We start from the raw sequence: 13724 nt of genomic DNA, 5'->3' as shown, positions 1-13724 counted from the left end.
ATACTAGTGATAAAATAAGGACTAATTTTGTATACTTTTAATATTCACTTGTCATTATATATTATTATATTTTACTTTTTTTTTTTTTTTTTTTTTTTTTTGTTGTTGCATGATATCAAATTTTGTGTAGGCAAATAATATATATGTAAATAATATATATATATATCTTTATATATATATATTTATTTTTATTATTTATTCATTTATATATTTTATTGATTGCTGTTCAAAATGTATTTTAATAAAGATAGGAAGGATAAAGATGAGAAGGTACCAAAAAAGAGTAGCGTAATAAACAATAATATGATGGTCCAGAGAAATAAGAAGTACATGAAGAATATGAAACAATCATCTTATAATATGAAATATGTAAATAAATTTTATAAACGTAATAGTAATATATCAACATTTAATAATAATAATAATTTTACGTTTATGAATTTTAATAATTTAAAAGTTGAAAATAAAAATAACCAACATGGCTATTTCAATAGAAATATTAATTTTAATAATAACAATAAAGATAATATACGTTCAAGTATTTATAACAATAAACAAAGTTATTTTGATCAGGATAATATAAATTATAATACATTAATAAATTCACAGACATGTGTATGTTCTATACATATAGACAAAACAGATGATGATATTAATAAACAACAAAATATAATTAATGATTTAGTTTTATATAATAATTTAAATCATGATTCACAACTTAATTATCCTACATTTATTGAAGAAATTAATTTTACAGATAATATTGTTTTATTGACAGGTATATTAATTCTACCACATAATGATAAAATATTTAATAATCTTGAGTTTGAAGGAAAAACAAATCCTCTACCTTCAGAATGTAATTTGAGTATATATGTTAATGTAGTCAATCAGTATGATTATCATTATTTTAAACAGTTATATCAATTATCTTATAATTTTAAAAACAGACTTTTTTTTGCTTCCACAAATAATGATACAATAGATTCTTCTCTATTAATTGATAAAATTATAATTAAAGGAAATTTTAAAAACTTATCGGTTATAGTACTGGGGCAAATTGAAAATGTTGCTGAAGCGCTTAGGTAAGTCAATTATTAAATAAATTCATACACACAAATAAAAATATATATGTATATATATTTATATATATATATTTATATATATATATATATATATATATATATATATATATATATTTATATTTTTACTTTTAACTTTATAGATATTTCAAAGAAAATCTTTACGACAACAACATGAAAAGTAGTACTAATGAAGAAACATTGGATGTAGAAAATGTTGATTTTGAAAAGGACGAAATTTATGCCCCACATAAAAATGTGGACATCAAAACTTATAATTTGAACAGTTTAATAAAAGAAAATTTTAATTTCAATATTCTTACATATGAAAGTAATATAGAACACAATTTTATACAAACGAGTTATAACAATACGCAATTGTACAAATTATCAAATATGTTAGAAGAACAATTTATATCAAATAATGTTCAACATATTAGTGATCTTAAGGGGGAAAAAAATGGTGAGTTGCACAAAAATGGTGAGTTGGAAAAAAATGGTGAGTTGCACAAAAATGATGAGTTGGAAAAAAATGGTGAGTTGGAAAAAAATGGTGAGTTGGAAAAAAATGGTGAGTTGGAAAAAAATGGTGAGTTGGAAAAAAATGGTGAGTTGGAAAAAAATGGCGAGTTGGAAAAAAATGTTTCTGAAAATATAAAAGAAGAATCCACAATAAATGAACATATATCTAGTGATAAAGAAAACCCACCAAAGGACCATAATAAGAACGATTTAAAAAAAAAAAAAAAAAAAGACAGTGTCCTTACCAATACAAGTATAGATAACAATGTCATTAATATTGATAATAATGAGAAGGAGTATGTAAGTCGTAATGAAAATATTGATATAGAAAAAAAACATACAATGAAAGAACCATTTATACCACCAAGTAACAAATTAATCATACAATTATTAAACGAATTAACTACTATGTATAAAAATGAAAAAGAAATATATAAAAATAATATTCCTATATTTAAAAAAATTATAAAATTTGGTGCTATGTGGATATTCTATATATATAAAAGTATCCAAAATGAAAAGGATGGATTCTTTTTAAACTATTATAAGTATATGCAAATTAAATTACATGATATATTAGGTGCATTATTCATTTTAAGAAGATGTGCTTTATATCCAGAATTATTAAACTATATAATACATCTTAACTTTAATGATAATATTCTATATTATGATCCTACATGTCCACATGTCTTAATAAATTTAATAAATATGCTGAATATTTATGATATTTACTTTTTATCATCATGGAAAATTAAAACAGCTATATTAAAGACGATCATTGCATTTGTCTCGAATTCATATGTTATGAACCTTTTTTGTAATTACGTAAGTTAAAAAAAAATAATAATAAATAAATAAATCAACAAAAAGAAAAAAAATATATATATATTATAAAGATTTTATATATATGTGTAATATTATATATATATATATATATATATATATATATATATTTGTATATTTGTATATTTGTATATTTGTATATTTATATATTTATATATGTGTGAAATTCATTATATCATTCCACTTCAATGATAAACCTAATTCATTTGTATTTGCTCTTATATTTTTTTTGTGTTTTTTATTTTTTTTTTTGTGCATTTTTATTTGTAATGAAAATATTATATATGTAAAATTTTTTTTTTTTAAATATCCTTTACCACCTCAATATAAATTACTTAAAAATATATATAATATGTTATTCTTTTTTCGACTATTATATTTATTTTAATATCTGTTGTAGAAAAGAAAAAGAAAAAAAAAAATGAAAAACATGATTTTTTTTTTTTTTTTTTTTTTTTTTCTTCCCTTTGGTGGTTGAAACATGTTATAAAACGGATATTTTTAATATTTTTTAAAACTTAATTATAAAAGATTTATATGTATCATATGTTTTAATTTTTTGTTTGTTTTTTTATCTTAATTTTTATGTTTGTATAAAATATATATATTTAAAATGCTCAAAAAAAAAGAATAAAGAAAAAAGGGAAAAAAAAATACCACAGAATTAATAAATAGCTAAATGTATATTTATATATGTAGAATATATTTATTATATTAATTTACACTACGTTATATTATATTGTATTATATTATATTACATAATTTTATTCATTTTTTGTTTTTTTAAAAATAAGTATATTAAAGAAAAAAAAAAATAATGTCTTATATGAAGAATATATATATATATATATTTCACATTTATGTTTATTCATATATATATAATAACCTTTCAACACATAATCATTCTTGTTTTTTATATTTTTAGGTGGATGAAAATAATGACACGCTATATAAAAGGTTATTAGAGTTGTCATCACATAGGAAACTGAAAAGGTAATGTTAAAATGAGAATGATACAAAAAAAAAAAAAAAAAAAAAAAAAAAAATTTATATATATATATATATATACATATTTCATTTTGATGTTCCTTTTTATAGATATAATATTAAAAGGTTGCTGGGTATAATTTTAAGCAAGGTTAAACTCTTTGAAGAAATTAGTAAATGGGAAGACAGCATCATGAATATTATTACGAATAGAAAAATGTATGAACCTAATTTGTTTAATAAGGAATTATGTTGTAAACTTATATATGAATTAAAAAATGTCCAGAAAGAATTATTTCAACATACATGTTATTATAAAAGTAAAAATAGCTGTTATGATGCTCTTTATGAAAATGAAATTTTTGTGTTTGATGAAAAAAATAATAAGAAAAATTTCTACATACATAAAATACATAATTATATTATTTCATATCTAGAATATAAACAATTTTTTAATCTTTTTTTTTATATTTTAAAAGAATATGAAATACATATTAAAAATTCCCTTTTCTTAAGTTCATATGATATTTGTTTTATTACAGCTATGAATGATTTTGTGTTTTATTTCCTGAACTGTTCAGGTGGAATTAATATGTTAATGAAATATAACATATCATTATATGAAGTATTATATAAGAACATATGTTTAATAATAAATAAAAAAATGAAAGAAATAAATATGAGTATAAATGAGAAAAAAGAAAATGAAATGGATGAAGCAAACAATAATGACGAAAATTATTCTGACCAAAATAATATGCCAAATGAAAATATGAATATAATAAAAGAAAACCATAATGATGATGATGATATGAATGATCAGATTGATAATAATCTTAATAATAATATGTATTTCCAAAGTACTAATAATATAAATAATCCAATGGATAATAATATTGATGATATTATATATGACAATAATTATAATACAAGGAATGAAGACAATGAATTGACATGTGTATATGACGACCCTTATAGCGAAAATTATATCAACAATAATGAAAATAAAAATGATATTAATATTAATAATAATAATAATAATAATAATGATGGTGGTGGTGTTAATAATAATAATAACTGTTATTTTTATAGTGGAAATGAACCAAAAGAAAGTAATTATGTATCAAACAATGAAGAAAATAAAATTAAAGAAAATAATTCATATTTTTTAAATTCCAATGATACTAGAGGTGATAATAATATGAAAGAAGAAAAAGATGCAGTTTATAATGTAGATGATATAAACATGGAATTCATATATAATGAGAAGAATTTTTTTTATGATAATATAAAAAGTGTATATACATATAATGATATATTAAGAAATAAAGATATATCTGATGAATTATATTTAAATGGATATAATTATAAAGATATGAAGAATATACGTAATTATTGTTCTTATATTCTTTGTTCATTAAAAATATTTTGTAAAACAAATATTTTAATATATAACTTTTTTAATAGTGGGAATGAAATATCTTTAACATATATTAAATTTTTTAATGTTTTATGTAATTATCCTTTGTCCAAATTAGCTATATTTAATAATAACAACTTTTATAATTTCTTTCATCATATTATATATTTATTTTATTACTTTATATATTTAGAAAAAATATATGAACATAACTGGAAAAAAAGAAATAAGAACAAGAAAAAAAATAATGAAACGAAAGAAAATGAAAGAGAAGAAACACCACAAGAATTAGATTCTAATGATGATGATAATAATATAAATCTTTGTGCTAATAATATTAATATACTTAACACTTCAAATAATTCTGAACAAAATAATATACAAAATAATAATAACAGCAATGAATTTATTTTGGTATCTATTAGATATTTATTAAATATTATTTATAATTTAATATTTTATGATGACAGTGGTTATTTTATATTTCATTTTGGTTATTCTATATTTGTGTGTCTAGAAGAAATTCAACATATTACGGGAGAAATAAAAAAAGAAAAAGATTATTCTTATGGTACCTTAAATAATAAAGAACCTAAGAAAATATTTTTAAAACATTACATAAGTCATGATAAAATATTTTATAAAACATATTTTGATTTGTATTACAATTTAAGAGGTTTGTATCTTGATTTATATAAATATGAAAAGAAGAAATTTAATGAAATGGATAAAAATAAAAAGAAAGAAGCTTACAAGCATAGTATATTTAATATATTAAATAAATATAATAAAAATATTAATAAAAGAAATAATAATTCTACAAATGAAAATAATATAAACCATGTTGGAGATAAAAATAATAATTTTGTTGAAAAAATAAAACAAGACTTATTTGATAATGAAGATATGATTCTGAATTTATTTCCTTTAAAATCAAAATATAATCCAAATATTAAAAAAATAATTGAATGTTGTAAAATAGATAAAGATAAATATTCTTTAAGAAAATCTAAAGAATTAAATAACTCTATTAATAAATTAAACAATGATATATATATAAACAACTCAACAAGAAATTGTATAATCTTAGGAAATACCAATTATGAATTTGTAGAATTATTAGAAGAATTGGATGATACATCAACAGATAATAATATAAATAAAAAATTGGACACATATCCTTTTTTATCTTTACACTTATTATATTATTATATGAATTTATGTTCTAATGTAAATTATTTTGATAACTTATATGACCCTTACAATGAATCACAAACATATGAAGTTGGTATGTCAAATGAATCAAATATGGAATATGACGATGATAAGAGTAATGAGGATGATACGTATGATGATAATAATAATAATATGTATCAGGATCAAAACAAATATAACAACCAAAATTATGAGAATTATGATGAGGATGATCAAAATCAAAACATCCATCAGAATAATGAAGAAAATAGTCATAATAAAAATGTTTCAAAAAAAAGGAAATTATATGATTATCAAAACAAAGAACCTTTTATTATTAACAATGATGGATTTTTCTATAAAGGTTGTGAATATCATAATTATATTTGTATAAAAAATAATAAATTAGATGAAGTGAACAAGCCAATTAAAGAATATTCAAATTTATACATATTTTTAGAAAAAGAAAAAAAAAAAAAAAAAAAAAATTTATTAACAAGTCAGGTAAATTATAATAATATATATTATACAAATATAGATCCAAATGAAAGATATACAGATAATATGTTTGTAAATTCAAATTATATAAATAAGTATGATATAGAGAATGGTGTAAAAAATATAGGATCAGCATTATATAATGAAAACAATTTAGATTTTTTAATTAAGTTGATATCAAAAAGTATAATATTTTTAAATATGAATATATTTAGATTAGCAACAATGAATTTTAATAAATTCAGTGGAAGGAATTTATACAAAATATTAAAGTGTCGATTAAAAACTTTGTTTTTTGTTAAGAGTATATTAAATGTACTCTTTAATTTTTTTTATAATTTAACACATGATAATAATGAATTCATAACATTAAAAACTTATAGAAACAATGAATTATTTTATTCATTATTATATTTATTAAATAAATTATTAAGTTTTAGTGATTGGTTAGGTTCAAATAATATAACTGAATATAATCATCATTCATCTATATATATATTAAGATATAATATAATATATATATTAAGAATATTTTATATATGGTTTAATAAAACATCTGATAATCAATCCTTTTTATTCCGTTCTGTTTTAAAATATACTAGACTAATTCCTTCTTATAGTATATCAGGAATGTTACTACTACTAACTTTTTTGGATTTTAAATATATATTTCCTTCATATGTATATTCTTTTTATATTTCTAAGGATTTAAAAAATATTTGTTTTGAAGGAACCAAAAGTTCAATCAATGTAAAAGACGAACAAGACGAAGAGGAGGAAGAAAATGAAGGAGAAAAAAATAGAGAGGATGAATTTATTTTAGAAGATTCAGAATTGGATGATCTGAATTATATTGATGAGGAGGAAGATGAAGATGAAGATGAAGATGATAATAATGAAGACAATGATGAAGACAATCAAGCTGATCATAATGACAATGATTTTGATGAGGAGGATATCAAACATCCAAAGGGTAAAAGAAAAGGCACAAAGAAAAAAGAATCTATCAAAAAAACAACAATTAATAAAAGAGCTGGAAGGAAAGCAAAAAATAAAGTTGAAGATGTTAAAAAGGAAAATAACGAAAAAATGAGTGATTGTGATGAACAGGTTGAAGAAGAAATAATCAAAGAAGAAGTAACAAATGAGTGTGATAATAAGAAAGGCAAAAGAGGAAGACGAGCTAGTATCAAGGGTAAAAAAAGTGAAGATATTCAAAATTTAAAAGAAGAGACAATACATAATAATAATAATAAGGAAGATATACATTTAGATAATAATCTTATAGATGAAGAAAAAAATATGGATTCAAAAATAAATGATAATAATATGTGTAATACTATGAATGAAGAATCCACTATTATAGGCATACCTAATTATAACAAATTAGATATATTCCAAAATAATTATGAAACCTTTATTTTGTATTCAAATATGTTAAATAATAATAACAGAACTGCATATTTTAGTGATGAAGAAGAAGATATAGAACTAAAAGAAGATAAAAAAAAAGAAGCAAAGAAGGAAGAAATAAACGAAGAAGATGATGACCAAAATGAATATATTAAACAAGAGAAAGAAGAATATGATGGAGAAGAAAAACAAGATAATAAAGATGATGAAGAAAAACGAAATCATATAGATCACTCGTTAGAAACACAATCAGAATCACACCCATTACAATCACAAGAAGAAAATGATGATTTGTATTCTCAAAGGGGTAGTGCTTTAAATATATATGAAAATAAAGAATATAATTATTATGGTTATAATAATATATATATGGATAAAAAAAATGATTATTCGAATAACATGTTTTTAAGGAAAGAAAAGGAATTAGAAAAAATAATTTTATATTATAAATTAAATAATCCATTTTATTTAAATGAGAAAGGAAACAATCAATGTTTATATTTATGTTGTGATATAGATATCAGAAAACAAATTATGAATGAAAATTATTGTAAGCATTTCCGTGTATTCAATTTAAATTATTCTTCAGATGATTATGAAGAGGTATTTTTTGAGGATTATAAGAAAAGGGGTTTTTATATGAGAAAGAATTATATATCATTAATAGGAAATCTGAGTATGAATTTTAAAAATATAAAGGATCGATTAGATGTATTAATAAATGAGAAAGAGAAAGGTATTAGTAGTAATATTAATATTAATATTAATAATAATAATAACAATAATAGTAATAGTAATAATAATATGATGAATTCTTTGGAAGATAATATATTAAAAAAAAATTTTATAGGAAATAATTCCAAGGGTATGTCCTTTTTAACCTCTAAAAGAATATTAAATAATAAGAGTAATAATAATATTAGTAGTAAAAATAGTATGAATATATATAATGATCGTTTAAATAATAATAGTTATAGAGAAAATAAAAACATGTTACGAGATCATTTAAAACATGATCAATTAACATTATTAAATATTGATGAGAGGAAGGGAGAGAAATTATTATATTCAAATGATAAAAATAATATATGTAAGAAAAAAATAAAAAGAATAGAATATATTACAACACCATTTCCATATTCGATAAAAAATTTTCTTCAAGTAAATGATATTAATTATGATGAAAATAATAATAATAATAATAGTAATATTTTTAATTGTTATTATAATGAAACGAAGGAAGATGATCATGAAGATGTTATACTTAATAAATTAAGAAGAGAAGAATATTTATATGATCAACATATTAGTTTGAATTATTTAAATGAAGAAGAAAGAACAAAAATATGTTTAATTCGAAAAGAATTAAAAAATAAGGAATATACAAATTTTGAAGATTTTTGTGATTATATAAATTATATAATACGTATTAGTAAAAGTAATAATATTATAGCTAGATGTTTAAGTGCTCAATGTTGTGTTGTATTTATAAATCATAGAATACCTATATTTACCATATTATATGATCATATATATAAAATCATATCAAAATTAAAAGAATTTAATTCTTTAAGTGGAAATTATAAAAAAGATTATAGATCTAGTAGTATAGTTATGAATAAAATTAATTATTTCTCTTTCTTCTCATATAATAGCACACAATTAAATAATATATATTATACATATAATGAAGAAATATACTTATTGAAAGAATTATCTAATATGTTTTCTTTTCTATTAGATATAATAAAAATATGTTTCTTCAATAATTATAAAAATAATTATAATAAATTAATAAAACTGTTATATCTCCCATCTGAAAAATTATTAATTATATTATATAATTTTATTAATAAATTGAAGAAAATATTTCCTCAAGAGTTAATACGTTTTATAATAAAAATATCAAGTACTATATTTCATGGATATACATATGTTCTGTTTTTATTTTTTCATAAACATTCAATATTTTATAATAACACAAGTGAAAACATGCAAAGTAATAAAATGAATATAAATGTAGAGGGTACAAATAATAAAGTAAATAATAATAATGATGATGATGATGATAATTTAATTTGTGATGATCATTATTTATTTTATCATAAAGATCAATTTTTTAAAGAAAGACAATATCTTAAAAGAGTTCAAAAAACATCAACAAATGAATATGAAGAACGTGCCTGTTATAATAAATTAACATCTGTTAATTCATTACAATATAATGAAAAAGAATTATTTTCATGTCCTAATTATATGAAATATATAAAATATTTTATACAATATTATTTTGAATTGATTAATACAAAAAATGTAGTTGATCGAAATAATAAAGAAATACTTTATAAATATACAGATTATGTCGATTTAAAAACAGTGCAATATTGTTTAATAAATATATATGAAATAATAAAAAATAAAATCTTTTATTTCTTTACATTCTTTAAAGTAGAAAAAAATTTAATAAATCTATTTTTTACATATATACATAATTATAAAGACCACAGAAAAAAAATACCATGCATATTTTATAAGGCACGAGCAAAAAATATAATCATAAATACGAACAATAATAAAGAAAAAAATAATACTATTGATCATAATAATAATAATTATGATGATAAAAATAATGATGTGATATATCATCATAATAACAATGAAGAAATACATAACCATATAAAATATTATAATGATGATATAATTTTTTTTCATGTATACGATTTTTCTATACGTTTAAACAAACACATTAATATAGCAAATTTATTAGATTTCTTTTCTTTTTACTTTGATATAATAGAAGAAACCAATTATAAAATTATTGAATTATATGAATATGCATATATAATAGATATTATATTAAATATAATTATAACAATAATAAATTATAATTACAATTCTCTTTTTATTCTTTTCCAGTTAATTCATACAGAATTCCCACCTGTTCTTTTGAAATATATAAAAAAAGAAATAAAACGGGCTCACACAAATAAAGGAATAAAAATCAAAATTAATGTTGAACAACAAAAAGGAGAGATTAAAGAAAGCAACTATGATATGTCAACAAATAAAATGTCTGAAATGGGTTCAAGGAATACAACAAATGCTACAACTGATTATAGTAATGGTCATAATAAAAAGCATGTCAAATTTTTAGAAAACTTTAAAAAAGAATTTTTAAATAATGTTTTGAATAGTTTAAATAATTTGCATGATTTTATAGTACATAAGATGGACAGGAAATTGGCAAATAATATTGGAGTTTCTGAGGATCCATCTTTTGTTCAAAGGGATGAAAATAAAAATGAAGAACATACAAATGAAGGAAATACAAATGAAGGAAATACAAATGAAGAACATACAAATGAAGAACATACAAATGAAGAACATACAAATGAAGGAAATACAAATGAAGAACATACAAATGAAAAATATATAAATGAAAACAATTTAAATAATAATAATCATGATAATAATAATAATTACTATGACGACTTTCATATTAACATGAACTGTTCATTAGATATATTATCAAAATATATTTTAAATATGATAAAAAAATTAACATTAATCAAAGATGCTGTTCTGCATCTAGACATCTGTTTCATTCCATACATTAGTTTTAAAGATTTTCTTATTTTCGCTTCATATAATTTAAATGAATTAAATAATTTGTATGCTAGAGAAAGGATGAAAAAACATGCAGAAATACATAACAATGAAATGACTCATTTATTTAATGAACAGGGACCCCCCTCAAAAAAAAAAAAGAAAATTGAAAATATTGATACAGATAATGATATGAACAAAGATATTTTTTATGATGATGTAAACGTGAATAATCTTAATAAGATAAATAATGAAGAAAATGAAAAGACAACTGTTGATACTTTTATATGTAATAATGACTGTAAAAATAATGATTATAATATTTTTAATATATGTTGTAATAATAATAAAAAGGGATATTTATTTTTCTTCCATAATATGTTTAATAATTTAAATTTGATGATTAATAATAAATACTTATATAATAAAATGGTTGATGTATTTTTTTCCAAAAATATATTAAATAAAATTATGAAAGGATATGAATCACATCAACATTTAGATAATAATTATTTATTAACAATAAAAAATATTAATTCAAATAATATAATCCCATCAGTAAATAAGAAATTATATGATTATTGTTCTCATTTTTTTTCAGATATTCAATCCAAAATATATTTAAATGAAAATGACGAAGACATTAAAAGTTTCACTGTATTTAATATAGGTCAAGATAATAAAACAAAAGAAATTGATGAAAATCATTTATTATATAATTATATAAAAGTTTTAAAAGATATAGAAGAAAATCAAAAACTGGAAAAGAAAAAAGTACAATTCAGTAATTTAAAAAATATAAATACAAAAGGTAAACAATATAAAAAGTCAGATAAAAATACATTTGAAGATCCATTTAGAAATAGAAAAACAGTATCATCAAGAGCACCTTCAAAACATGTTGATGATTATGAAGCATCTAATATAATGCAAAATAATACTTCTTCAGTTAATGTTGAAGAAAAAACAGATGTTCATAATAATAATAATAATACAAAAGTTTTAACAAATAATATTACAAATGAACAAAAAGAAGCTAATTATTTATTATTAAATAAAAATAAAAATGATAATATAAATAGCACTCATGAAGAAAATCTTAACATAACAAATTCTATGACAAACGAATTTGATAATTCAAAAATTGTAAATAATAAAGCTTTATCAAATGGATTAAATAATACTTATCAGAATGAAGACATTTATAATAAAAATGAAAATAATTATGATGATAATGATGATAATTACTATAATTATCAAGATGGAGAAAATGAATATGATAATTATGATGATGTTTATAATAATAATTATAATTATTATGATGATGATGATGATAATTTTCAAGAAGGAGAAGATCAATATAATAATTATGATCAAAATAATTCAAATTATATGATGAATCAAAATGTGGATAGTACAAATGGAAATATTTATTCATATAACTCTGAAAATAATAATATAAAAAACTACAACAATAATAATGATAATAATATGGATAATCATATTAATAAGGATCAAGGTTATAAAACAAATACATATGAAAACAATCAAACATATAATAATATAGAAACAAATCAACAAACAAAAACAAACAATGAATCAAATTCACAAAATAAAAATAATCAATATGAAGATTGTACATGTTATCAATTTAACTTATTAGGATGGAAAGAATTTTCAGAAGATGGACATAAAAATGATCTAGATGTATGCAAAATTGTTAATAAACCTTTCTTGTTAAGAGATCCACGAATAAAAATGAAATTTCTAAAAATATTAGAGAGACACAATAATATTAAAGATATCTTCAAAAAATTAGGAGTTGACATAAAATGAATTTTATACAAAAAAAATAAAATAAAAAAAAAATAAAATGAAATAAAATAAAGTAAAAATTAAAAGAATTTACAAACATTTTTTTAAATATCATTTAAGAATTTGATAATCTTATCTACATGATAATATATATATATATTTATATATTTATATATTTTATGCATGATACATAAAAAAGTTATTACAGTTAACATATATTAATATTATTCATTTTTTTATACATTTAATAATTTTATTATATATTAAATTTTATTATTTTTTTTTTTTTTTTTATATTTTCTGAACAATTTAATAACACTTTTAATTATTCATTTATATGT

At 19.3% G+C, this 13724-nt stretch overlaps 1 protein-coding gene across 1 annotated transcript; it reads left to right on the top strand.

The window, feature by feature from the left end:
• Positions 1–231: 231 nt before the first annotated feature.
• On the top strand, positions 232–13404 carry PADL01_1365200 (conserved Plasmodium protein, unknown function; the record flags this gene model as incomplete). The annotated part of the gene is made up of 4 exons (XM_028684229.1): positions 232–1085; positions 1226–2432; positions 3376–3443; positions 3549–13404. The coding sequence occupies 4 exons, from the start codon at positions 232–234 to the stop codon at positions 13402–13404; spliced, it is 11985 nt and encodes a 3994-aa protein (XP_028540327.1).
• Between the last annotated feature and the right edge of the window lie 320 nt (positions 13405–13724).

Source organism: Plasmodium sp. gorilla clade G2, assembly GCF_900097015.1.
Source record: "Plasmodium sp. gorilla clade G2 genome assembly, chromosome: 13".
Classification (NCBI taxonomy): Eukaryota; Apicomplexa; class Aconoidasida; order Haemosporida; family Plasmodiidae; genus Plasmodium; species Plasmodium adleri (nom. inval.).
This window is presented reverse-complemented; position numbering and strand designations above follow the sequence as displayed.